Source organism: Stegodyphus dumicola, chromosome 2 (genome assembly GCF_044657685.1).
Source record: "Stegodyphus dumicola isolate Sdum_Otavi_A_Nest chromosome 2, ASM4465768v1".
NCBI lineage: Eukaryota > Metazoa > Arthropoda > Arachnida > Araneae > Eresidae > Stegodyphus > Stegodyphus dumicola.
Genome location: NC_140769.1, coordinates 48,763,952 through 48,790,021, shown reverse-complemented (window position 1 = coordinate 48,790,021; position 26,070 = coordinate 48,763,952). Strand labels below are relative to the sequence as shown.

Here is a 26,070-nt window from a genome sequence, read left to right as displayed (position 1 = left end):
ATGATTTCGCGCGCTTTGTCCTTTAGAATGTTCGAGAAGAATTTTCATTGTTAGTTGACCTTAAGAGAGGAAAGTACGTGACAGAAAGGTCAAAGGTTGCTACTTGTCTTTCAATGTAAGTCATTCAGGTTTTGGCGATTGAGGGTCCGGTTGTTGGCTAAGTGAAGAAGGGCGCGCATGCGCGATCACCCTTATTTCCGCATTCTGGAGTTGAAAACGAAGATTTTGCCATAATTAAGGGGGCGATAAGTGAAGCCATAGTGGGAGCCCGTTTTGTGAAGGAGACGAAGGAAATTCGAGTTGGATTCACTTTTTGACTCACTCACTTTTGGACTCGCACACCTACTTTTTGGCTCACTCTCGGACTGACTCGCTGATTTTCGGGCTTGCTGGACTTACGGGCTTGCTGGACAAAATGTAATTACGAAGTGAGATGTTTTCCGGCGGGGAGTGGCAAATATGCTCCCCGGCCGCGTTTGGTTAAGAGGCGAGACTCACTTACTCTTGGACTCGCTGATTTTCGGGCCGGCTGGACTAGTGGACGTTGCTCTTGAAAACTGGCTTGAAGGAAATTCGAGTTGGATTCTCTCTCTCACTGACTGGCGGGTGGAACTTACTTGGGACGTTACTCGTGAAGCTTGCTCTTGGGATGAGTAAGAACAGGCGAGCCGTAATTGCCTGGAAAAAACGTTTCTGACCTGAAGCTGAAAACCCTCTTCCTTGCGGCGTGCTGGTAAAGAGGCGAAATTTGAACGAGTTACCTGCGTGTTGACATAGGACTTTCAGGACCAAGCGGATAGCCGTCCTGGGCAGCAGTGCTCCTGTTTCTGTTCTACAGTGGTGAAGTACATTTTTAGAACCAGTGTCAAGATGAGCCCGGCCGACATCAACGCTTGATAAGATAAGAGTCCTCCACTTCAAGATGTCCCCTCAAGATAAGTTTTATTTTTTTTGGTGTGTTTGAACTTTAAGCAAGTTTTTCAAAAACGTCCTTAGCAGTAAAAACCACGTCGAATCTACAGTTTAACTCTCAGGCCTTAAATTGTTTCCCTTTCCTTTCTTTTAAATTACCAGACAAACCTTAAGTTTTTTTATGAATTTAAATGAAAAGACTCTCAGATGAGGTTAAGATTTTTCATATTGTGATGTAATTTAATAAACTGATTATTTAATCTGGAAAACTATTACAGTATGTTTTCTTTATCTATTTAATATAAACCTTTCCTTTATATCTTGTATATGTTTATGTTTTCGATCCTCTCACGGCGCGGTCCCGGGATGCATTTTTTTTCACAACGCAAAAATGCTGTACACGTTTCACTATACGATCACTACCTTTCACGGCAAGTAGTTTCATATTTAACATTTAACATAATATGAATTTAAGATATAACATTGGTCAAGATGTCTTTACCAGATAAGTAATTTTTTGGTTGGATTGAATTCTCAAGGTAATCTATATGACCTTGGTACCTTGAAGTAAAGCTATTTAACCTTGAAGACGAAACTCTTCTATATAACATTGGTGCCGTGACCTCTGCTTAGTGAAGGATCGAATCGGTAACTCATTTTTTGAATTTATTATTTCGTATAACTTACTGTTTTAAGAAGGTGTTAAATTTTATGTGCTAGGATTAATTAGAGTTTTTGATTTGTGTTTGCTTATTTGTTGATACGAGAGTGATAAAGTTTGAAAATGTGTGTGAATTTCAAAATTTTTGGACTTTAACGTTAGGCAAACAGAATTGAACTTTAAAATTAGGAAAAATATATATTTTAATGTAGCAGAATAGGTACTGTACATTTTTACTGTTGAAAATCCTTGAGTGTTTTCTGGATGTATATTTTTGATTTCTGATTTCTGATGCAAGATGGAAAATGAATTATTTCACGATAATCCTCTGCTATTTGTGTATCCTTGTATAAAGTTTCGAGTGCTTGTCTTTAAAAACTGGACTCATTTTTTGAGCACTTCTAAGAGAAAGAGATTAGAGACTCTAATTATTTTACTGAATGAGACAAGCCATAGCTATGCGTAGCTAGAAATTTTTTTTTTTTTTTTTTTTTTTTTTTTGTTTGTGTGTGTTTTGCTAATTATTTAACCTAGAATCTTGTGAAATGTGTAATTGTGAGGGGTAACGTTAGAGAAATTTTGATTTTTTTTTAATTGATTGAATAATATTTTGTGAAATGTATGTAATGTTTTCATGATTATCTAGCGTAGTATATTATTGCTTTTTGATTTACAATGTTTTGATATGATTCCAGTATATTGTGTAATGTGTTAGAAATCTTTAATTTACTATTGAGCAATGAATTTTATAAGTTCTTAAGGCATAATGATACAAATGAATGAGTGAAAATTGTAGATTGTTTTTCAATTGCCAAATTCTGTTTTAAGGTTAACATGGGTTAGATTTGAATTTTTGCCGGAGATCAGCAATAGTGATGTTTGGTTATTTAATTTTTTTTTTTTTTTGGATTGAATTCTTCAGCTTGAGTGAGGTTCTAATTAGTTTAATGAGTCAGAGTAATTGAGATTAGTTATCTTCTGAGTTTTAAGTTTGTGAAGAGTTGTCATGTGAGAATTGTTTAAACAGTAGAAATTGAGTTAGTCTTGTGAATTGTAGAAAGTGAATTTTAATGAGAATTTTGTGACAACGGGAATTTGTTTGTGAAAATGTTTGAAATAAGTTTGAGAAGATTAGTTACTTTTGCTCTGTACTCATGTGTGGGAATTTTCTGTTGATTACAAGTAGTTTGTCTTGAATTTGCTAGTGAATCGTAATAGATTTGATTTGAGTTATTGAATTTTCTTTTTTGGTTGGACTTGTTGCAGAATTTGGGATTAATTCTTGTTTTGGCTTAAGTTTTGTATTTGAATTGGTAGTATCAAGATAGTTGTATCAGGTTTTTGTTTTGTTTTCTGGTGGTTTCTGCCAAGGTCCGTAAAATGTAAGTTCTCTGATGTTTAGTTTCTGTGGAAGAATTGAGATTTCTGTGGTCTTAGGAAAATAGAAGAATTTGAGTTATGGATTTCATTTGTGTGATTTTTAGGGATTTTGAGTTACGAGTTATGAGTATTTTTTTTAGTTTAGCACTTTTGAGAACTTTGCATTTGTTGCTTGCAGTTAGGTCTTGCGTGAAGTTGTAATGTCCTGAAAGCTCGTTTTCTTGTAAATACTTGCACTTCATGGTGGTACTTGACCTCTTACACCGGGAGAAACAGGAACTTGTTATCTGAGAAAACTATTGTTGTATCTTTTCATTGTGTTGGTTCAGAATTGTAACGTTTCAGTCAGCGCACTTTTCTTTCCGAGATAAGAGATCTTATGTTCTCTTTCAACGTGTCTGGAGGTTTGCTTGATACGTAAAGTTTGAGTCTGTCATTTATAATACAGCGCTTTTATCAGCTTACATGGACGCGGTAAAGAGTTACTTTGTTTCTTTTGTTTGGGTGGAGGTGTTGCTGAAGGCTGCTACTTAGGTTACTATACAACGTTTTGGAAGTTTGATGCAGAATAGATCTCAGTTTTTGCCTAAAATTGGGGGGTTTGTTTTGAACACTTTTTTTTTATTTGTGATATTTTATTTAGTGTTCTAGTAACGTGCTTCAGTCCAGCTTTGATTGATTTCTTTGACTATTTGAAATTTTTTTTTTTTTTTTTTTTTTTTTTTGTGGACCTAATGGATTTTTTAGAATTACTGAATGTTTTTTGGTGTTGTCTTACTAAGGGGACTTAAGTTTGGTGTTGTTACTCACTAGTGTTTTATCGTGAGGTTCGAATGTTTAGCGACACTTCACTCTTGCTGGTTGATTTTTTTGGCTTGATTTGAATTACAGTGAAATTTTTTTGACTTGATATGGTTTAACGCAATGACTATTTGTGTATTTGTTTAGGTATTGCAGTTTAAAAATTTTTTTTAAGTATCACTGATCTCATTGCTCATTTGAATTATGTGCGAAGTTTTTACAGTTTAAGTGTATCTTCATTTTTTGTGTATATGTGTATCTTGGTAGTATTTGTAAATTTTTGGCCAAACGTTATTTTGTACATGCATTAGGTATTAGTATTATTTTTGTGTGTGTATTGGAAAAAATTCTAATTCGTATTTGCACAGCGTATTCGTTATGTTCATTCTCGGAATTGATTTTGGTTGGATTGAATTTTTGGACAATCACGTTTTCTTTCTTTCTGATTTTTTTTGTGTGGGGTATTTCCGGCTGGTTCCGAGGTTCCTTGTGTTGTAACATTCTTTTCTTTTCTAATGCTTTGCCCTGATCAGGCCTCTTCTGTTCTTAGACGTGATTGTTTGGGATTCATTCCTGGAAGTTATTCAATTTCGTAGTACTTAAGGGGGTCTTTACTCTTTGTTTGAATACGTTCATGTGACATATTTTATTTGGAATTGTTTGAATTATTAGTGTGTTCTATTCTCAGGAATGTATTTTATGTATCTGCGGCGCGTTAATTATCTTATTTTTATTTATTTATATATATTTTTTTTTGGTGTGAACAATGGGATTAGATTATTTCTTTCTTCGGGTGTGAGTATCCGAACACATTCAGTGGCTTATCTATTGTAAGGGAAAAAAATTGACAGATAAAGTCTTCTTCAACTTTGAAGGAGTGATTGTTCTTCCTTGGTCGAAGGTGAGACGTAGGAGGGTGAAATCTGGTTTCTTTTTAGGTCAAGTTTCTTGGCTTGTATTCTACTAAACGGTCAGTCAGCTGTTTGTTTTTAGAGCATTGTGATCCTCTACTAAGGGGTATTGTGCTGAGTTCACATTCCGGGGTTGTTGCTTTCATTTTCTCGCGTTGAAGGCTGCACCCCCTGCAGCCTTCAACCTATAGTTAGAAATCATTGTGTTAGCAGCCTGTAGTTAGAAATCATTGTGTTAGCAACTCCCCCCGAGTTGCTAACACAATGATTTCTAACTACAGGGTTTTCCCTCGCTTGCATTGACAACTCCGTACTCATTTAATGTACTCCATGATTGTGCTCAGCAGAAATTGTCACAATAGTAGAATGTGTTCGACCTCAGGTGAAATTGTTTACATTAATGGACTGAAAAGGAATGAATGGATAAATAAACGTTCAGAAATGTGGCCACACAGAGACTGCAACACTAATGTGATGCAATGAACTGGAAAAAAAAAAAAGAGAAATTCTTTTTGTCATTATTGATTGATTTTAGATATATTTTGTTTGTGATTAGCGCCTTATTTATATTTTTATTTTTCTATGTGTTCTGAATAATTCTATGTAATTAATTAAGTGATTTAATTGATGTTTTTGATTAATTATTTTTGATGATCTTCCTTGAGTATTTTAATTAGTAATTGCTTTGATTAATATTGTTGTTTTACTTGCACATTTTGGACTTGAAATTTAATGTGTCAGTAAAGTCACTGTTACCAAGGAGTCGTGTGAACTATTGTTACATTATGTTATCCTTTAGCCTTATTGCACAGTATGAGTCATGGTATTTCAAGAAGTGTCTGTCTGCTAAATTTTGGTAAACCAAAATTTAATTCCTTAGGGGAAAGGAATGTTATGTAGAAGAATTATCTGATAGCGTTATAAAAACTATGTGAATGATTTTATGATTTATGGAAATTTAAACTTTATTTTGATTATGAATTATTTATTTTAAGGCTTTAATTTTGGGGAAAAACAGATGCTTCTGGAAATATTATTTAGTTTAAATGAATATTATTTATTTTATTTTATTTGCAAATCTTGTACAAACTTTTATTCATTGTGAAAGAAGCAGGGAAAGGGAGGCAATTTTTGCCAAGTCATGATTTCGCGCGCTTTGTCCTTTAGAATGTTCGAGAAGAATTTTCATTGTTAGTTGACCTTAAGAGAGGAAAGTACGTGACAGAAAGGTCAAAGGTTGCTACTTGTCTTTCAATGTAAGTCATTCAGGTTTTGGCGATTGAGGGTCCGGTTGTTGGCTAAGTGAAGAAGGGTGCGCATGCGCGATCACCCTTATTTCCGCATTCTGGAGTTGAAAACGAAGATTTTGCCATAATTAAGGGGGCGATAAGTGAAGCCATAGTGGGAGCCCGTTTTGTGAAGGAGACGAAGGAAATTCGAGTTGGATTCACTTTTTGACTCACTCACTTTTGGACTCGCACACCTACTTTTTGGCTCACTCTCGGACTGACTCGCTGATTTTCGGGCTTGCTGGACTTACGGGCTTGCTGGACAAAATGTAATTACGAAGTGAGATGTTTTCCGGCGGGGAGTGGCAAATATGCTCCCCGGCCGCGTTTGGTTAAGAGGCGAGACTCACTCTTGGACTCGCTGATTTTCGGGCCTGCTGGACTAGTGAACGTTGCTCTTGAAAACTGGCTTGAAGGAAATTCGAGTTGGATTCTCTCTCTCACTGACTGGCGGGTGGAACTTACTTGGGACGTTACTCGTGAAGCTTGCTCTTGGGATGAGTAAGAACAGGCGAGCCGTAATTGCCTGGAAAAAACGTTTCTGACCTGAAGCTGAAAACCCACTTCCTTGCGGCGTGCTGGTAAAGAGGCGAAATTTGAACGAGTTACCTGCGTGTTGACATAGGACTTTCAGGACCAAGCGGATAGCCGTCCTGGGCAGCAGTGCTCCTGTTTCTGTTCTACAGTGGTGAAGTACATTTTTAGAACCAGTGTCAAGATGAGCCCGGCCGACATCAACGCTTGATAAGATAAGAGTCCTCCACTTCAAGATGTCCCCTCAAGATAAGTTTTATTTTTTTTGGTGTGTTTGAACTTTAAGCAAGTTTTTCAAAAACGTCCTTAGCAATAAAAACCACGTCGAATCTACAGTTTAACTCTCAGGCCTTAAATTGTTTCCCTTTCCTTTCTTTTAAATTACCAGACAAACCTTAAGTTTTTTTATGAATTTAAATGAAAAGACTCTCAGATGAGGTTAAGATTTTTCATATTGTGATGTAATTGAATAAACTGATTATTTAATCTGGAAAACTATTACAATATGTTTTCTTTATATATTTAATATGAACTTTTCCTTTATATCTTGTATATGTTTATGTTTTCGATCCTCTCACGGCGCGGTCCCGGGATGCATTTTTTTTCACAACGCAAAAATGCTGTACACGTTTCACTATACGATCACTACCTTTCACGGCAAGTAGTTTCATATTTAACATTTAACATAATATGAATTTAAGATATAACATTGGTCAAGATGTCTTTACCAGATAAGTAATTTTTTGGTTGGATTGAATTCTCACGGTAATCTATATAACCTTGGTACCTTGAAGTAAAGCTATTTAACCTTGGTGTCGAAACTTCCCAATTTAACAATTTGGCGCCGTGAGAGGATCGAAACATGACAAAAACATATACAAGAAATATAGGAAAAAACATATTAAATATATAAAGAAAACATACTGTAATAGTTTTCCAGATTAAATAATTAGTTTATTCAATTACATCACAATATGAAAAATCTTAACCTCATCTGAGAGTCTTTTCATTTAAATTCATAAAAAAACTTAAGGTTTGTCTGGTAATTTAAAAGAAAGGAAAGGGAAACAATTTAAGGCCTGAGAGTTAAACTGTAGATTCGACGTGGTTTTTACTGCTAAGGACGTTTTTGAAAAACTTGCTTAAAGTTCAAACACACCAAAAAAATAAAACTTATCTTGAGGGGACATCTTGAAGTGGAGGACTCTTATCTTATCAAGCGTTGATGTCGGCCGGGCTCATCTTGACACTGGTTCTAAAAATGTACTTCACCAGTGTAGAACAGAAACAGGAGCACTGCTGCCCAGGACGGCTATCCGCTTGGTCCTGAAAGTCCTATGTCAACACGCAGGTAACTCGTTCAAATTTCGCCTCTTTACCAGCACGCCGCAAGGAAGTGGGTTTTCAGCTTCAGGTCAGAAACGTTTTTTCCAGGCAATTACGGCTCGCCTGTTCTTACTCATCCCAAGAGCAAGCTTCACGAGTAACGTCCCAAGTAAGTTCCACCCGCCAGTCAGTGAGAGAGAGAATCCAACTCGAATTTCCTTCAAGCCAGTTTTCAAGAGCAACGTTCACTAGTCCAGCCGGCCCGAAAATCAGCGAGTCCAAGAGTGAGTCTCGCCTCTTAACCAAACGCGGCCGGGGAGCATATTTGCCACTTCCCGCCGGAAAACATCTCACTTCGTAATTACATTTTGTCCAGCAAGCCCGTAAGTCCAGCAAGCCCGAAAATCAGCGAGTCAGTCCGAGAGTGAGCCAAAAAGTAGGTGTGCGAGTCCAAAAGTGAGTGAGTCAAAAAGTGAATCCAACTCGAATTTCCTTCGTCTCCTTCACAAAACGGGCTCCCACTATGGCTTCACTTATCGCCCCCTTAATTATGGCAAAATCTTCGTTTTCAACTCCAGAATGCGGAAATAAGGGTGATCGCGCATGCGCACCCTTCTTCACTTAGCCAACAACCGGACCCTCAATCGCCAAAACCTGAATGACTTACATTGAAAGGCAAGTAGCAACCTTTGACCTTTCTGTCACGTACTTTCCTCTCTTAAGGTCAACTAACAATGAAAATTCTTCTCGAACATTCTAAAGGACAAAGCGCGCGAAATCATGACTTGGCAAAAATTGCCTCCCTTTCCCTGCTTCTTTCACAATGAATAAAAGTTTGTACAAGATTTGCAAATAAAATAAAATAAATAATATTCATTTAAACTAAATAATATTTCCAGAAGCATCTGTTTTTCCCCAAAATTAAAGCCTTAAAATAAATAATTCATAATCAAAATAAAGTTTAAATTTCCATAAATCATAAAATCATTCACATAGTTTTTATAATGCTATCAGATAATTCTTCTACATAACAAACCTGCGCGACATTTTAAATGATCCTAAAATAATAAATACATCATAAAGGAAAAGGTGATTAGAAAAATGTAAAGATATTTCGATATCTACCATCTGTAAATTATATTACGTTAACAGGTAAAGATGAATGCACATTGCTGTGTACAAATTCCTGGCAGATTTGAAGTGGCCCATGTCATAAGTAATGGAAATAAGTAACATAATGTTAGCATTAAACCGAAATGTTAGATTATTTTATCATTTTTGTTGGTGTTGTCCATTTATATTTTTCTTATAAAGCTAGCAAAATCGTGTGTACTCTTAGCGCAGATGCTTGAGGTAACTCAGAATGCATGGTTTCCGAATCACCAGAAAATGATTGGTCCAATAAAAGTTTTAAATTTAGCTCCGTCCACAGTTCTTGCATCAGATCTTAATTCGTAATACATATGGGTTTTGATTAGTAACCATTATGACAGAAGATTTAGCAAGTAAGCAAGCAGCTAATTAAGTTGAAAAGAGTTCATCTTACGAAATACGTAGATCTAGCTCATCACCTCCCCATATAATGAATAATATTAATTAGGAAAAATAAATAAAATTATATGAGAAACTGTCCACAGAAGATAAGTAAATTAATGCTGATTGCATAAAGGGAAATAGAAAAGAATTAAATACGAAAAGAAGGACATAATTTTGGTACTTCTTTATGAAGGCCTTATACTCTACAAACAGTAGCAATGGTAGTAGTTCTGGTAATTGAGATCCATTTTATCCAGTTCACCGATGTAAAAAAAGCACTGGTACGATTCTTTTGCAAGTTTTGTATCATATGGGTAGAGATAAAGAATGTCCTTCGGGAGGAATAGGAGATTGTAAGCTTGCTTGATTTACTGAAGCATTGAAATCTGTCAGAAGTCCAATACCTTTTTGAATACCAGCAGCTATGGAAAATGTGATGTTGCAGCGTAAAACTGAATAAATAGATCAAAGGGTTCCAGCAACTGAGGTCTTCAAACGTCAGATCATGCTTAACTTCACATGCTTAACTGGCAAAATTTGACATATGTTTGGGTTTAATTTCGAAAGTAAAATATCGCTGTAATTCTTCAGAAATGAGGATAGATTTTCTCAATATCATATTATTCGGCGAAATGCACTGAGCCTTCCTCTTGATGTTAACGGAAAATTGAAGTCAAATTTTACATGTTGCCTTGATTCATTGTCAAAAGAAGCAGGGAAGGGAGGTGATTTTGCTAAGTCATGATTTCGCGGGTTGTTTCGTCGTTTAGAATGTTCTAGAAGAAATTTCTTTTATGTAATTGACCTTTAGGACAGGAAGTACGTGACAGAGGGGTCAGAGATTGCCACTTGTAAGTCATCTGGTATTGGCGATCGCGGTCAGGTCGTTCGCTAAGTGAAGGGGGCGCGTATGTGTGATCACCCTAGTTCTGACATTCGGGGGAAGAAACGCAAATTTTGTCGAAATCAAGGTTGTGATAAATGAAGCTATTGTGGGAACCCGTATTTGTGAAAAAAATTCGAGTTTGAATCACGTTTTGGACTGACTTTTTGACTAAGACTTGAATTTCGAACTTGCTCTTGGGTTGAGCGGTAGAAAGGAGGAGATGTAATTTCGTCGTGAGATGTGTTTCCGGCGGGAAGCGGCAAATATGCTCCCCGGTCGCGTTTTGGCAAAAAGGCGAAATTGAAGAGTGGGCGAGCTTTTATGATATATCAAAAAAAAAAAAAACTTTGGTCTTCGTCCTCAGGTGAGTAGTTGGTTATAATTTGCGCGACGTTTTGTTCGGATAGTGTTCCTGATGTTGCCTTTCTTGCCGTGAGTTACAAAGCTGGGAGCTGCCATGATGCTCCCGGGTGTCTTCGACATAAAACGAAAAAGAAAATGGAACTATGATTTTACATCCCGAATAATTGAGGACTTTCTTAAGTATCTTAAAAATAAGAAAATTTGCACCAACGTTTGTTAAATTTCTAACCTTTGTCGGCCAAGTTCCCCACGCCAATGTGAGATTCTATCCTCGACAGCCGGTCAACAAATTTTGAAGGCACTTCTTTGATGCCTTTTCCAGTGGCAATTTTTCTTCGATGTTCAGCGTGCGGATGTGTTACTGGAAAATGATGCAGGAATCGTTCTTCAATATTTCGGTCCGTGTTCCTGAAAGCGTGAGACTCATTGGTCGTCAGTGTTCCTCTTACGGATTGTATTTCTCCTAGAATGCAAGGCCTGGCAGAGACATTTCCGGGTGTGCTTCAAGTCGTCTACATAACAGATAAATTTTGTTTTGTTATCAATTTCTCCTATGAAATGTTGGGTATTGGGACTTTACATTTAAAATGAATCTCTAAATTAATTCTAAGTGGCTGGGAGTTGTCTCCATTTTCCATTCTTTCTTTTCTGAGACATAAATGACAATCTTAATAAGTTTAATTATGGTATAAAAATATAGTTTGTTTTGTGAAATCACCCTTAGAATAAATGTTGAATTTTAGATAATGTTTTTTTAACATCCTAGAAATTACAGCAGTAGTTCAAGTTTCATTAAATGGGTCATAAAGTAGAAATCCTTGTTCAGAAGTCAAACAACAAAAATCAGCGTTAATTTACAAAATTTTCACAGGACTAGTTTCGATGGTTTTACCGAACCATCATCTTCAGCTGCAAAACCGCAAATGAACAAGATAGGAAATAATGTTTAGATAAGGTAAGAAAGCCTGGACAAGAATAAGCAAGTGGCGCCATCTGTTGGCGAAACCAGAACTAAAACATAATTTCTCTAAAAGCCGAAGGCAAATTTGGATTGGAATTAGGATCGTTAACTAGAACAGAAAGATTTTTATGAATGTGAAATGCCTCTAGAAAATCCAGTTCTCCAATGGAAGATGTTTTTTGAATAATTTTGGCAGCAGAAAAATTGAAAGTGTGATTTTCGGACCAACAATGTTGAGCAACAGAAGACTTCTGTGTTTCCTTTTTTCTAACATATGCCTCATGTTCTTTGACGCGAAATTTTAAGGCTCTCTTAGTTTGGCCAATGTAAATTAAACCGCACTGGCAAGGAATCCTATAAATACCCCAGGAATTCATATCCGGAATGGGGTCCTTGAGTATAGAAGTTGGAATTTTATTGATGGGAGAGTAAACAACCCGAAAGTTAAATTTCTGCAAAATATGTGCAACTTTATAGCTAATTGATGGAAAGAAGGGAATGACAACAGAATTTTTATAATCTCCTAAAATAAGAGTGTGGCTTTTAGTGTGTTGAGATGAGAATTTTTTAACTGCTTGATTAATAATGTTGGGTGAAAAGCCCCTGTCAATAGCTATTGCTTTTAAATAATTTAGTTCTTCATCAAGGGCTAGTTTGGAGGAGCAAACTTGAAGAGCACGGAAAACATAGGAATAAAATGAAGCTAACTTTTGTTTAGTCGGATGACATGATTTAAAGTGTGGTGGAAGGCAAACCGATGAAGGTTTACGGTAAACTGTAGTACTGAAGTTGGATGTGTTACGTGTGACCAGAATGTCGAGAAACGGAAGAGAATTGCAAGTCTCAAGTTCAAAAGTGAACTGAATAGCAGGATCAATAGAATTCATTGTTGAAAGAACTCTATTTAAATCATCTTTATTACCTTCAAACAGGGTAAAAGTATCGTCTACGTAGCGGAACCATGCCGGGAAGTTTAAAGTTTCAAACAATTTTGATTCATAATAATGCATGTAGATATCAGCCAGGATGGGACTGAGGGGGCTTCCCATGGCTAATCCCTCAGTTTGCTTGTAATATTTATTTTGGAAAACAAAATGTGTTTGTTTCAAACAGAGTTGAGTGAGAGAAATTAGCTCATCAATTTCGATGCAAGAGAAATGAAATTCGCGAAGTCTGGTTTCTAGACATCTTAATGCACCCTCCACTGGGACATTGGTGAATAATGATTTTACATCAAAAGAAACCATGAGTAAATTACGAGGAGAAATGTTTTTAACCTTTTTTACAAACTCTATTGAATTTTTTATGGTGTAAATGTTATTGTCTAATAGAGTGGAAAATCTAGAAACTAAATATTTAGCTAATGGATACGAGGCAGTACCTAAATTTGATACAATAGGCCGGAAAGGAATACCACTTTTATGAATTTTGGGAAGGGCATATAATCTGGCACAATTCGCAACAGATGGGATAAGCGAACGTTTTAAGTTGCTTGAAATGATTTGCGAAGATTTGATCGCAGTTTTTATTTTGGATAAGTCCGAAGGTGAAGGATCTTTAGGGATCGGATTATATGGTCCTTCGTTTAAGAGTTTAGTGACACCATCGATGTAAGTGTTCTTATCCATGACGACTATCTGGCCACCTTTGTCGGCCTTTGAAACGACAATATCCGGGTTAGAATGAATCTCGCGCATTGTAGCTCTTTCTCTCGCAGTTAGATTTGGTTTCAAAGGTTTATTATTGAATTTCACATTATGAGCGATAAGATGCCTAATCATTTCTTTCTGTGAATCTGAAACTTTACTGAACTTGAAAGCTTTTTCGATAGGAGCCAAAATCTTTGGAATCGAGGGTTTACAGGTTTGTGAGAAGTTAAAATTATATTTTAGAATTCTCTCTTGTTCTTCTGAAAGACTAACATTAGAAATATTAACTATTGGCTTGATGTTTACAATGGGAAGATTTTTTGAACTACTTGAACTGGAAGACTGTAAAAGAAGTTTTTCGAATTTAACTGCAAGGGTGTTTTTATGACGGTTAACTGCATTCTCCGTTCTAGACCAAGTTAACCGTCATAAAAACACCCTTGCAGTTAAATTCGAAAAACTTCTTTTACAGTCTTCCAGTTCAAGTAGTTCAAAAAATCTTCCCATTGTAAACATCAAGCCAATAGTTAATATTTCTAATGTTAGTCTTTCAGAAGAACAAGAGAGAATTCTAAAATATAATTTTAACTTCTCACAAACCTGTAAACCCTCGATTCCAAAGATTTTGGCTCCTATCGAAAAAGCTTTCAAGTTCAGTAAAGTTTCAGATTCACAGAAAGAAATGATTAGGCATCTTATCGCTCATAATGTGAAATTCAATAATAAACCTTTGAAACCAAATCTAACTGCGAGAGAAAGAGCTACAATGCGCGAGATTCATTCTAACCCGGATATTGTCGTTTCAAAGGCCGACAAAGGTGGCCAGATAGTCGTCATGGATAAGAACACTTACATCGATGGTGTCACTAAACTCTTAAACGAAGGACCATATAATCCGATCCCTAAAGATCCTTCACCTTCGGACTTATCCAAAATAAAAACTGCGATCAAATCTTCGCAAATCATTTCAAGCAACTTAAAACGTTCGCTTATCCCATCTGTTGCGAATTGTGCCAGATTATATGCCCTTCCCAAAATTCATAAAAGTGGTATTCCTTTCCGGCCTATTGTATCAAATTTAGGTACTGCCTCGTATCCATTAGCTAAATATTTAGTTTCTAGATTTTCCACTCTATTAGACAATAACATTTACACCATAAAAAATTCAATAGAGTTTGTAAAAAAGGTTAAAAACATTTCTCCTCGTAATTTACTCATGGTTTCTTTTGATGTAAAATCATTATTCACCAATGTCCCAGTGGAGGGTGCATTAAGATGTCTAGAAACCAGACTTCGCGAATTTCATTTCTCTTGCATCGAAATTGATGAGCTAATTTCTCTCACTCAACTCTGTTTGAAACAAACACATTTTGTTTTCCAAAATAAATATTACAAGCAAACTGAGGGATTAGCCATGGGAAGCCCCCTCAGTCCCATCCTGGCTGATATCTACATGCATTATTATGAATCAAAATTGTTTGAAACTTTAAACTTCCCGGCATGGTTCCGCTACGTAGACGATACTTTTACCCTGTTTGAAGGTAATAAAGATGATTTAAATAGAGTTCTTTCAACAATGAATTCTATTGATCCTGCTATTCAGTTCACTTTTGAACTTGAGACTTGCAATTCTCTTCCGTTTCTCGACATTCTGGTCACACGTAACACATCCAACTTCAGTACTACAGTTTACCGTAAACCTTCATCGGTTTGCCTTCCACCACACTTTAAATCATGTCATCCGACTAAACAAAAGTTAGCTTCATTTTATTCCTATGTTTTCCGTGCTCTTCAAGTTTGCTCCTCCAAACTAGCCCTTGATGAAGAACTAAATTATTTAAAAGCAATAGCTATTGACAGGGGCTTTTCACCCAACATTATTAATCAAGCAGTTAAAAAATTCTCATCTCAACACACTAAAAGCCACACTCTTATTTTAGGAGATTATAAAAATTCTGTTGTCATTCCCTTCTTTCCATCAATTAGCTATAAAGTTGCACATATTTTGCAGAAATTTAACTTTCGGGTTGTTTACTCTCCCATCAATAAAATTCCAACTTCTATACTCAAGGACCCCATTCCGGATATGAATTCCTGGGGTATTTATAGGATTCCTTGCCAGTGCGGTTTAATTTACATTGGCCAAACTAAGAGAGCCTTAAAATTTCGCGTCAAAGAACATGAGGCATATGTTAGAAAAAAGGAAACACAGAAGTCTTCTGTTGCTCAACATTGTTGGTCCGAAAATCACACTTTCAATTTTTCTGCTGCCAAAATTATTCAAAAAACATCTTCCGTTGGAGAACTGGATTTTCTAGAGGCATTTCACATTCATAAAAATCTTTCTGTTCTAGTTAACGATCCTAATTCCAATCCAAATTTGCCTTCGGCTTTTAGAGAAATTATGTTTTAGTTCTGGTTTCGCCAACAGATGGCGCCACTTGCTTATTCTTGTCCAGGCTTTCTTACCTTATCTAAACATTATTTCCTATCTTGTTCATTTGCGGTTTTGCAGCTGAAGATGATGGTTCGGTAAAACCATCGAAACTAGTCCTGTGAAAATTTTGTAAATTAACGCTGATTTTTGTTGTTTGACTTCTGAATTAGTATTTATTCGGCGTGTTATTGTGTCTTAATTATAGAAATCCTTGATTTAATTGTGTAAATGATATAAATTGAATAGTTCGCATGTGTAACTGAAATAAAAAAAAATTGAGTATCGATTACGTAGGATGTAAAATTTAATTTTTATTGTTGAGGAATTTGAATAAACTTGTATTTTAATCTGGAAACCTATTTCTTATGTTTTCTTTATATCTATTTATGTGTTTTCTTTTTGTATTTTGTATTTACCTCTTGTTTATCGGATCCTCTCACGGCGCGGTCCCAGATGCATTTACACAGCGCAAAGCAAATAATTTCACTTGTACGATCACGAAAAATATTGAAGTTAACTAACTTTTAAGAGGTCTTATTTTCAGTTTGCTTGGTATTTATTTAGTTACGGTTTCACCAGTATCTGTTTCTCCATCGGTGTTTATACATTTAGCTGCCGATGTGGAAACAGAACAATACTTACAATTTAATAACTTTATTTAGATTTTGTATAACTTATTTATATCATTATTTTTATAGGTTGAATCATCCGTGTGTGGTACAGATGGCATTACGTATTTGAATGAATGTGAAATGCGAGTAGCTGCATGCAACAAACAACAGTATGTCGTGGTTGGATCTAGAGGTCCATGTGGTATGCAAAATTAATTTTATAACTTTTATGATATACAAAAAGATATTTTCGATATTATGTTTCAATACATATTCTAATAAAAGTAAGAGAAATTTCTGCATAAAATATATCTCTCCCATGGCACAAAATATTCTCAGGATGTCCTATTTAAGTCGCAATATCCCGGGACATACTTAGGATGTCCTGACTATGTTGATTCTCAGATGTCCTGAGGACATCGTAATTTAACATCCTGAGGATGTATTATTTAAGTCGCTATGTCTCGGGATATGAGAGGATGTCCTGAAGATGTTGATTCTCAGATGTCCTGAGGACTTCATCAATTTCACATCCTGAGTATCTAATTCAAATTCAAATTAAAAAGACTTATGTCTTAAATGTAAGTTTTATTGTTTTATGCAGTGATGTAAGAAATCATGCTTATAATTTTTAACTAGTGTCCCAAATATATTCACATGAATTCAGTTTACAAAATAAGATTATAAAATGTTATTATCTCTAAAAGAAGTTTTAAATTACATAATAAATAAACGTAATAACAACTTAAAGTTAACCCCAATGCAATCCATAACACATTATAAAAGTTATTCTGGACTGGTAATTCTATTAAAATTAATGATTTATACATTTAACCCATTAACCGCCGAAACTACAAGTAATGTTTCTTTTCTCATGAAAATAATAACAAATATTAAATTAAGCATTTTTAACATAAATTTACATTGAAAATAAAAAAAAAATGCTCTTACCTGTGGAAAACGCGAGTGTTGCGTTCGCGCAACGTCAGCGGAATAAGACTACGGATGTTTAGTGAGTAGGATTGCACTCGTGTGATGTTTCTTTTAAGTAAAGCGCAGGATTATTTTTTAGCTGTATAAGGTTTTATAAATCTACAAATCACTTTACTTGTAATTAATTTTATATTAAAATATACATTGTATTTCTTTTACAAATACAGATTATTTCAACTGAAAGATTCAAGCATGAAAAGCTTCATTACAATCATGATGTAAAGCTACATTACATACTTTGCATCTATAAACAGTCTGGCTATGGTACTCTTTACAACAAAATCTTTTGTTATCAACGGACTTAACGATAAAATGTCTTCCTGTTGCTCATCTATTTCTGGCTGATAGGAGTTTCAATAGGAGTTTCACTCTCAATAGGAGTTTGCAAAAGGAATAATGCATTCTCGCGTCTGAAATCTAAAAGAGACCTTATATTTCCAGTAGTAAAAAGTGGTGATATTTAGTAAGTTTAGATACGGTCTCACCACATATAATTTATCAGTATTGTCAATTTGAATATTGTCAAATGCAAATTCTGCTTCATATTCCTGTACTGCAAACGTGATATCAATTCTCGTACAATAGGAACAGAAATGTCCTTATCTAAAGACCAATACATTTTTTCTTGAGGTAAAGAATGATATCTTGTAAGCAATAATATTCCAATAAATCCTCTCATATAGGCTTCAGATGCAATAAATTCTGGGCGCTTTTTTTTCTCGCTGAGCGTATATATTTGTCTGTTCAATGAGAAGACAGTAAATGTCTAAACCAAAACGAAAATCAAAAATCTGTGTACTAGTTTTACCTTGTATTTTGTCTTTTATAATTTCTCTTCTATCTCTTTCTTCATGTACTTTCTGAGACATAACTAACAGTTCCTTTTTTGTCCACTTCAAGATTTCCGTCTTCTGCTTTTTAAACTTTTTAGTATGACTATAACTGCTTTTAGAAGGCTGAAACTTACTTCTTATGTGAATTTCAACTTCCCCAGCAGTATCATTTGGTAAAATATTATTATCATTATTTAAAACATTGCCATTACTTTCTTCTTCGTCACTAGATTTTGCAATTTCTGGGGGAACAACAACAATATCAGTTTCATTCTGGTCATTATTAACATTATCATCATCTGTTTCTTCATCAAAAAATCTCTGAAAGGCTTCTTCTAATGTAAGATACCTCGTTCTAGGCATTTTTAAACAACCAGAATATGAACCAGAACGTCAAAAGAAATGAGTGAAAAAGGAGACTGACTACCCGTTTCCTGCTGACGTTGCGTCAGCGCAACACCTGTTTTTTCATCCTTCCCAACACAAATATAAACTTCTGACTGATGTAATGTTCATATAAACGGTGACCTTGACTAAAAATAGGTAACTCACAAAGACGGCGATTCTTTCGTTAAATACTTTTATCAAAAATCACCGGTCGAAAATTTTGCTTAAATTTTGCTTAAAGTATGAGATTAATTATTATAAACAAAATGATTGTTGAAGGCACATACTTTTTTACAGAAATAATCTTCATAATATTCCCTACACAAAATCATCTGCTGGTATAAAATATCTTAGGTAGTTATATTTATATACGCATTTATTTTGACCGTTGCGTCAATGCAACACCAGCGGCTAATGGGTTAAGATTCCGAAAACAAACGTGCTGTTTAAATTAACATAAATACTGCGTTTTTATACTGTATTTTTATGAATATTGTCAAGTTTGCGTCATTATTAAACGATTTATACCAAGTACGAATCCCTGTATGCTACAGAAAATGCTATGACTTCTCAGCATTTTCTATCGGATACGAAATAAAAGTTGTGCATTTGCACCAAAGACAAAGAGAACATCAAAGCATTTATATAAAAAGTGGAAGACGTTACGGAGTAAATAAAATAAACAGAAAGGAGCTACTTCGTCGCCGCTCTTTAAATACATTGACTACACAAAGCATTTAAATCTTAGAATCGTGTACGAATACGAATAAAGATTATCGCAGAAATTATTATGATGATAATTTACACTTAATTAAGTGATGCATGTTGAAGTAAATACAGCAAAGCAAAAACGTAATATTTACTTATTCTCTTGAGAATGTTGGGCCTATATTTATAATAATGAATCCCTGAATTACTAACTTTATCGTCAGTCTTTTCGTTGACTGAAACTCTCTTTCTCCTTTAGCTTCTCGTGCCTTCACATTCTGGACTAGGAGGAACATGCTACTCTATTGGATCAAAATATCAGCCGCATAAAAAGATGCATTTCTTTCTCTACTGTAAGATATTATCTGTATCTGAGAAAGGCTGTATTTAGGAAAAGCTCAGAAGTCCTTAATTTTTACGGCTTGTCCTTCAATTTCATTAGTTTCATTCTGTCTTCTGCTCCTCTGATTTCAGTATTTTACAATCCTACTCCTTTCGTTTTTCTGTTAATGCAACAATAGTTTTAAATCTTATATATTCGTCAGACAAGCAATCACGTGATTTTCTTTTCATTAGCATGGATTTGATAGTTCAAATTCACACAATTGCGACTAGTAATTATATTACAGCATCTGCCGGTTCGAAAAAAGCGATTTTAAATCCTAACATTCAATGATATTTAACATTAATACTTGCAGGGTAATTTCATTGCATAAAGTTTGAATTCATATTAAATGCTCTTCTAAAATTAATGTGACTGGTCTTAGCAGTATCGCAATGCATCGCAGATTTTGCATGTATTTTTTTTAGATGCAAAACCTGCGATTTTGCATGATTTCGCAATGCATCGCATGTTCTTCCTAGTCCAGAATGTGAAGGCACGAGAAGCTAAAGGAGAAAGAGAGTTTCAGTCTTTCGTCAACGAAAAGACTGACGATAAAGTTAGTAATTCAGGGATTCATTATTGTAAATATAGGCCCAACATTCTCAAGAGAATAAGTAAATAATACGTTTTTGCTTTGCTGTATTTACTTCAACATGCATCACTTAATTAAGTGTAAATTATCATCATAATAATTTCTGCGATAATCTTTATTCGTATTCGTACACGATTCTAAGATTTAAATACTTTGTGTAGTCAATGTATTTAAAGAGCGGCGATGAAGTTGCTCCTTTCTGTTTATTTTATTTACTCCGTAACGTCTTCCACTTTTTATATAAATGCTTTGATGTAAGTTAATATGTAAGATCTTAGCCAAATTAACTTTACTCTGCTAGCTAGATCTGTATTTGAACTGTGAAGTGGCTATTCGCTAAATTCATTCTGTACCAATGGATGAAAAGATCAAACACACAAGAAGGAATAACACAAGAAGGAATTTAGAGAGGGCAATCCTGGTGCTTGCAAACTCAGCCAATGCTTTTGGATTCAACTCAAAATACAAATATAAAATTAAAACCAAGCTTTCAGGTCTAAGTTCAATAATCAGCCGAATCAGAGAATAATTAACACGAGTTGGCTCTTAGCCCTACCACCGACGTAAATTTTAAATTGAATAATATTATTTCATGGATATTGCACATTTTTTAATATGTAACATTTTTTATACCTTTGCATAAAAATAGTGTTTGTCAGAAAAGGAAGTTTATTTTCTTATACACGTGTATTAAATTCAGTGACAATAATGAATGCACTTGTTTCTTTCATTTAAGGCAACAGAATATTAGAAATGTGAAAGACATGAACATTAACATGGAAATAACATAATATTTGCAAAGGAAATATTTTCTGCAATGTGAAAAGGAGCAGAATGCAACAAAATTGCAAAAATAATAATTTACTTACTAGCACACAATTATCTTTGCAGTTGAACCGAGATTGTCGTGTTCTGGTTTTTGCACTAAATTCATGAAATAAGCTATTTATAAAATCTAAGAGCTTAAGATTGCTTCTGATATTAACAGCATATTTGAAAGATTTTATAATTTTATTATTCTATGAAACAGGAGGCCACAGGCAGAACGCTGCAGCTAAATATTTTCGTTTCAAAGAAAACAAACGATAATTTTCAGCTTCCGTGTCACTTATGCGCGTCATTCAACGAAAACAAAAACCGTAAGAACGCCACCTAAGCGTCATTCGCTAAGAGAAAATTATATCATCGGAAGGTATGTCCACTCACAAGCACGGATTTTGCCCTATGCGCGTTTCGCGGTACAGAATGCTTATATGCAAACCAGCGATTAATTTGCACGGTCGTAAAATATCAAGTTTAAACCAGAGAAGCAACGTGGCTGAACGACATAACACGCTCTGTGTGAAGTAACTCAAACACCAACTTAAATAGTATCTTTTTACCCTATTTTGCATATCACGCGAAACTGAATACTATTCTAAGAGGAAATGGAAATGAGGAAAAGTAGGAAAGCTAAGAAACTGAACAAAAGCTGGTTAGTTTAAAACTAAATGATTCTTTCCAACTGTTTACATAATCGAAACCTAATTAATTCTTTTATGTATTAAAGCGATAATGTTTTATTAAAAATTTGTCCATTATTCAATAGTTTGCTACTATTCTACGAGTTATTTGATATCGTTTTAGTCTTGTCCTCTTAAATAATATAAATTAGCGAGATCAAAATGACTGTGTGAGGAAACATTCTCAGGTCTTAATTACGACGAAAGTCAGAAGGGTGTAAAGAAACGTTTGTTATCTTAAAATAAGTTCACAGGTGGTCTCATTTGGGCATACATAAAAGCCAACACTTCTATCTTAACTCAAACAAGTAATAATGAACTTAAAATTAAACATAGTAAGTTTACACTAACAGCTGAATGGAAAATTTAACGCACAGGAAGGCTCTGATTCGTAAAAGTCGGTGTAAACAAGTTTAATGGCTAGAAGCGATCAACGCCACAGAAATCTAACCGCTAGTAATTACAGGTACCAAAGTTAACTTCAGACAGCATGACTCGCTCTAAATTCACTTTCCAAAACCCTTTCCTTAAATACTTCTTTCTACCTCAGGTTGAATACACTCGCGATAGATTATTAATATTTTGGCAAGAATGTTTGGGTCAGAAAGCAGAATCAAAAATGATTTAAAATGAAAATAAATTGTTAGGTAAATTAAATGTCTTCACACCATCTTTAAAATCAAAACGCAATATAAATGCATACATGCGTACATATTCTAACTATTATTCAAGGATTTGAACTTTTTAATTTATTTAGATGACTAATTTTGCTGCAGCTAATCTTGTTTCATTTAGTTAGATATTTTTCACTTAACTCAGTTTCAAGAAAAAAAAAATGCGTTAATTATCCCATTAATTAAAATGTATTTAAGTTAAATTATCATTTACGTAAAGTTAATTATAATTAATTTAAATAAAAAATATTTGTATTATGTATGATAATAAAACGCAAATAATTTAATTTAATAGTTGAATGTCACATTAATTTGAAGGAAAATTTTAATATGTAGTATTTAATTAGTTTCTCAAATAGTTTGTGCATAAAAATATAATTATAAATATAAGCATGTGAAGTGCATCATATGAATTGAACCAGGAAAACATATTTAATGCAAATGAATTAAGTTTGAATAGAAATTTTTATAAATATTCATATTATTTAATTCAATGTTCATTGCCTTAAAGTTTAAAAAATGTTTCATAAAATTGTGTTCCAGTTAATTAACTATTAAATTTTTATAAAATATTTTAATGGAAAAAAACTAAATTTCAAAGGCTGAAATATTTTACTAAAAATAATCACAAGTTAAAACGCTTATATAAAGTTAAATCAGAACCACTTTAAATTTTTTATTCCATGTTTTACAAAAAAAAGGAGATGATAAAACAAAGCTAATTATAAAAACAATTTAAAAGAAAATTACTTTCTGGTTCCTACTACCATAAATTCTTGTAGAATCACTGGCGTTCCTGATACGCCACTTTTTAATTTAATTCCTGTCACCTGCGGCTGATTAAGGACTTGTCGTAACAGCAGGAACATGGTACCAAAAAATTGTTAGTACCTTGTTCTGAAAACATTCATTAACCATCGATGGAATTCAACCACTATATTGACATCCTTACTCCTAATTTAAATTCATGGTGTAACTTGAACGCCAGAAGTGTCCTCTCGCCTTCGAGTATCCTGTTTATAATAATTTCATTAGAATACTTACGTTACAATCTTTGCAAGAAAATGCCTCATTAACGGCATGGTCGTGATTGAAGATAATGAAACTGAAGTGTTATATTTCATTTATGGTAGATTAATTTATTTTAGTTGTTGAAATATTATGATGTGAAAGAGAAATAAACTTTGTTAAGGATTCACTTAAGGTGGTAATATTGTATACCAAATGAGGTTTTCAGTGCACTTATTGAACTTAAGTTTTAATTGTAGAATTTCTTCATGAAGTATTTTGAATAAATTAACCTACTCCAGTTGTTTATCTTTAACTAAAGGGATTACAATAGCAACTAACTAGACTACAACTTTCTGGAAAGTTATAGTTCGTCATTTGTTTGCTCGTAACTTACAAAATCATTCAACAACCTGATCTCTGTTGTCTAAAACCTGATATAATTTATTAAGCTATTAAATAATATTAAATTTTATAAAATTTATAAAATTACAAACCAAAATTTAAACAAAAAAAAAAAACTGCAACTGGCGGTACAAAATTGAACTATAACAGATTTAAATTTTCAATATAATTGGAATTACAAGAAGACTCTTTTTGATAGCTATAAGTACCTGAGACAGACTACAGTTGAGTCCTATCATCAATAACAAACTATTAAGACACACCTAACAGTAGATAACCTTTACCAAATAGTTGTTCATGAAATCGCAAATCGTCACTTCTAATTGCAGCAGAAAATACATTGAAATTAGCAAAGACAAAGCAGAATAAAACCTTCATAAAATTTTTCGTCAATGATTTATAACATACATTGTAAATTTATGTAGACTATAGTAAGTAATTTTCAAAAGAAATCTTAATGAAAGCAAACAAGATGCACACTAATTAGATTGTTAAAATTTCTGATAAACCAAACGTGAAATACAAAACCGAAAAGGAAACATTTTTTACGCATTATCTGATATTTCAAGGAATAAAGATTGCGCCCCAAATATGAAAATGAGTTTCTTGCTATAAATGCAAAATTAATGCGATAAATTCACTTTCTGAAAGTCGTATAATACCATAACCTCAACAGAAAAGTTTTTGTGCTTGGTAAATTCATGAAATTTATGTCCTCTAGTACTGTTCAATGAAATTACCCCCAAAACATTTATGAAGTAACTTCCTCATTTCAAGTGAATTTATTCATGACGAAAAAAAAATGTGAATAAGAGTAACTGGCATCTGGAATAAAAAAATTATCAATCATCTCAAAAGCATTATCGAATTCCAAATGGAGGGAATTCGATAATCATCAAATCCCAGCTAAGAAATTCAAAACATACAAGCAAGTCTAGAATTAGTAAAGAACATGAAACGGTTTAAAATTCTGAAGACATGGGTACAAATGAAAGATTTTGCTTTGAAGCTACGAACGTCAATAACGCCAGCGAAGAACGCCAGCGAAGAATAATGTAGGCTAATTTAAACAGCAAAAGTGCACGGAGCCCTAGAGACTGCACTACAGAATCGAATAGGTATTACATTAATAGTATATTATCTAGCTAGAGTTTGAAAAACTGAAATTGACTGTATGCTTTTTATCCTCAGAAAAACTGGAGTTACACACTGCAGTTATTGAGCTTAAACATAAGGGAATAATAACACGAAATGAGGCAAAGTTGCATACCCCAAACTGTTGATTGTGCACATTACAATATTGGATTACCAAAATTTAGTACAGCTGATATTTTGGAGATCACTGCATTGGGAGTTTTGCATTTTTATGTAAGTAAATAAAGATATTGGATTTGTAATGAGCTCAGATTTTTCATTCCATAGTTCATAAATAATGTTAATGTTAGGTGTTTTGAGGTATTGTGGAAATTTTGATGCTGCTCGGTATCAGTTATTGCGGTGATGCCTTGTCATTGTTCTTTGCGCTTTTTCGGTTCGGCTCTTAACGTGTGATTCGGCATAGGTACGGTCCTAGAGTTTTTAGCATTTGGTGTATTTTGATGATTTTGAATATAGGTGTGGTATCATTGAGATACCACCAGTCTTTTGAAGTTAAGGTCTAGGTAGGTTGCTTTCCGGATGTGTAGTCACTTGTAAGAGGGCAGTAGAAACATTAATGGTCTGCATAACGTTTAACTCGACAGACGCAATTGTCGCTATTAGAGAGGTTCCTTTTAATAAAAAAATCTGGATATGGGCCGATTTCTGTGCTGATTTGAAGGGAAGGGCTGGTAAGTGCGTCGAATTTGTGGCGGTATTCCAATCTTCTTGTCATTCGTGGCTGTGGCTTAGATATTTGTTTAGGATTTGTCATAGCTGCGATTACGGAAACTTGATGTTGAGGATATCGCCTCTGTTTGGAAAGATCTACTTCTTTTCAAGATTGTTGCCAGTGTCGTTGTCACATTGCCGCTGTGCCTTTTGATCCAAGTTATTTCAGCATTAGAATCCTATATATATGATTAATTTCATGAGTCAGGTGAGAACGGTTGTTTGGAATTCGGATGTAGAGTATGGATGATTGGCTATCTGAGTTCACGAAGTTTCTGGAGAAGTTGTTTATTGATACATTTTTGATGGCAGATTTTGTGGCTGAGAATTCCACTTGATGTGTGCTAATGGAGGTGTTTAAGTTACTTTCCATTTTATTGCAGAGTTTAGATGTTCTTGGATTCGGAAGAATGCTGCACATCCGACATTTCTTTCAACTTTTGATTCATCTGTGTAG

At 34.3% G+C, this 26,070-nt stretch overlaps 1 protein-coding gene across 2 annotated transcripts in view; it reads left to right on the top strand.

Annotated features, from left to right (window-relative positions):
- LOC118182863 (agrin-like) overlaps positions 1-26,070 on the top strand; it is a 1,858,472-nt gene that overhangs the window by 1,367,984 nt on the left and 464,418 nt on the right. For both annotated transcript variants that reach the window (XM_085810649.1, XM_085810648.1), the window contains exon 9: positions 16,345-16,459. In XM_085810649.1, coding sequence (XP_085666775.1) covers positions 16,345-16,459 — 115 coding nt within the window. The remainder of the gene's footprint in view (positions 1-16,344; positions 16,460-26,070) is intronic.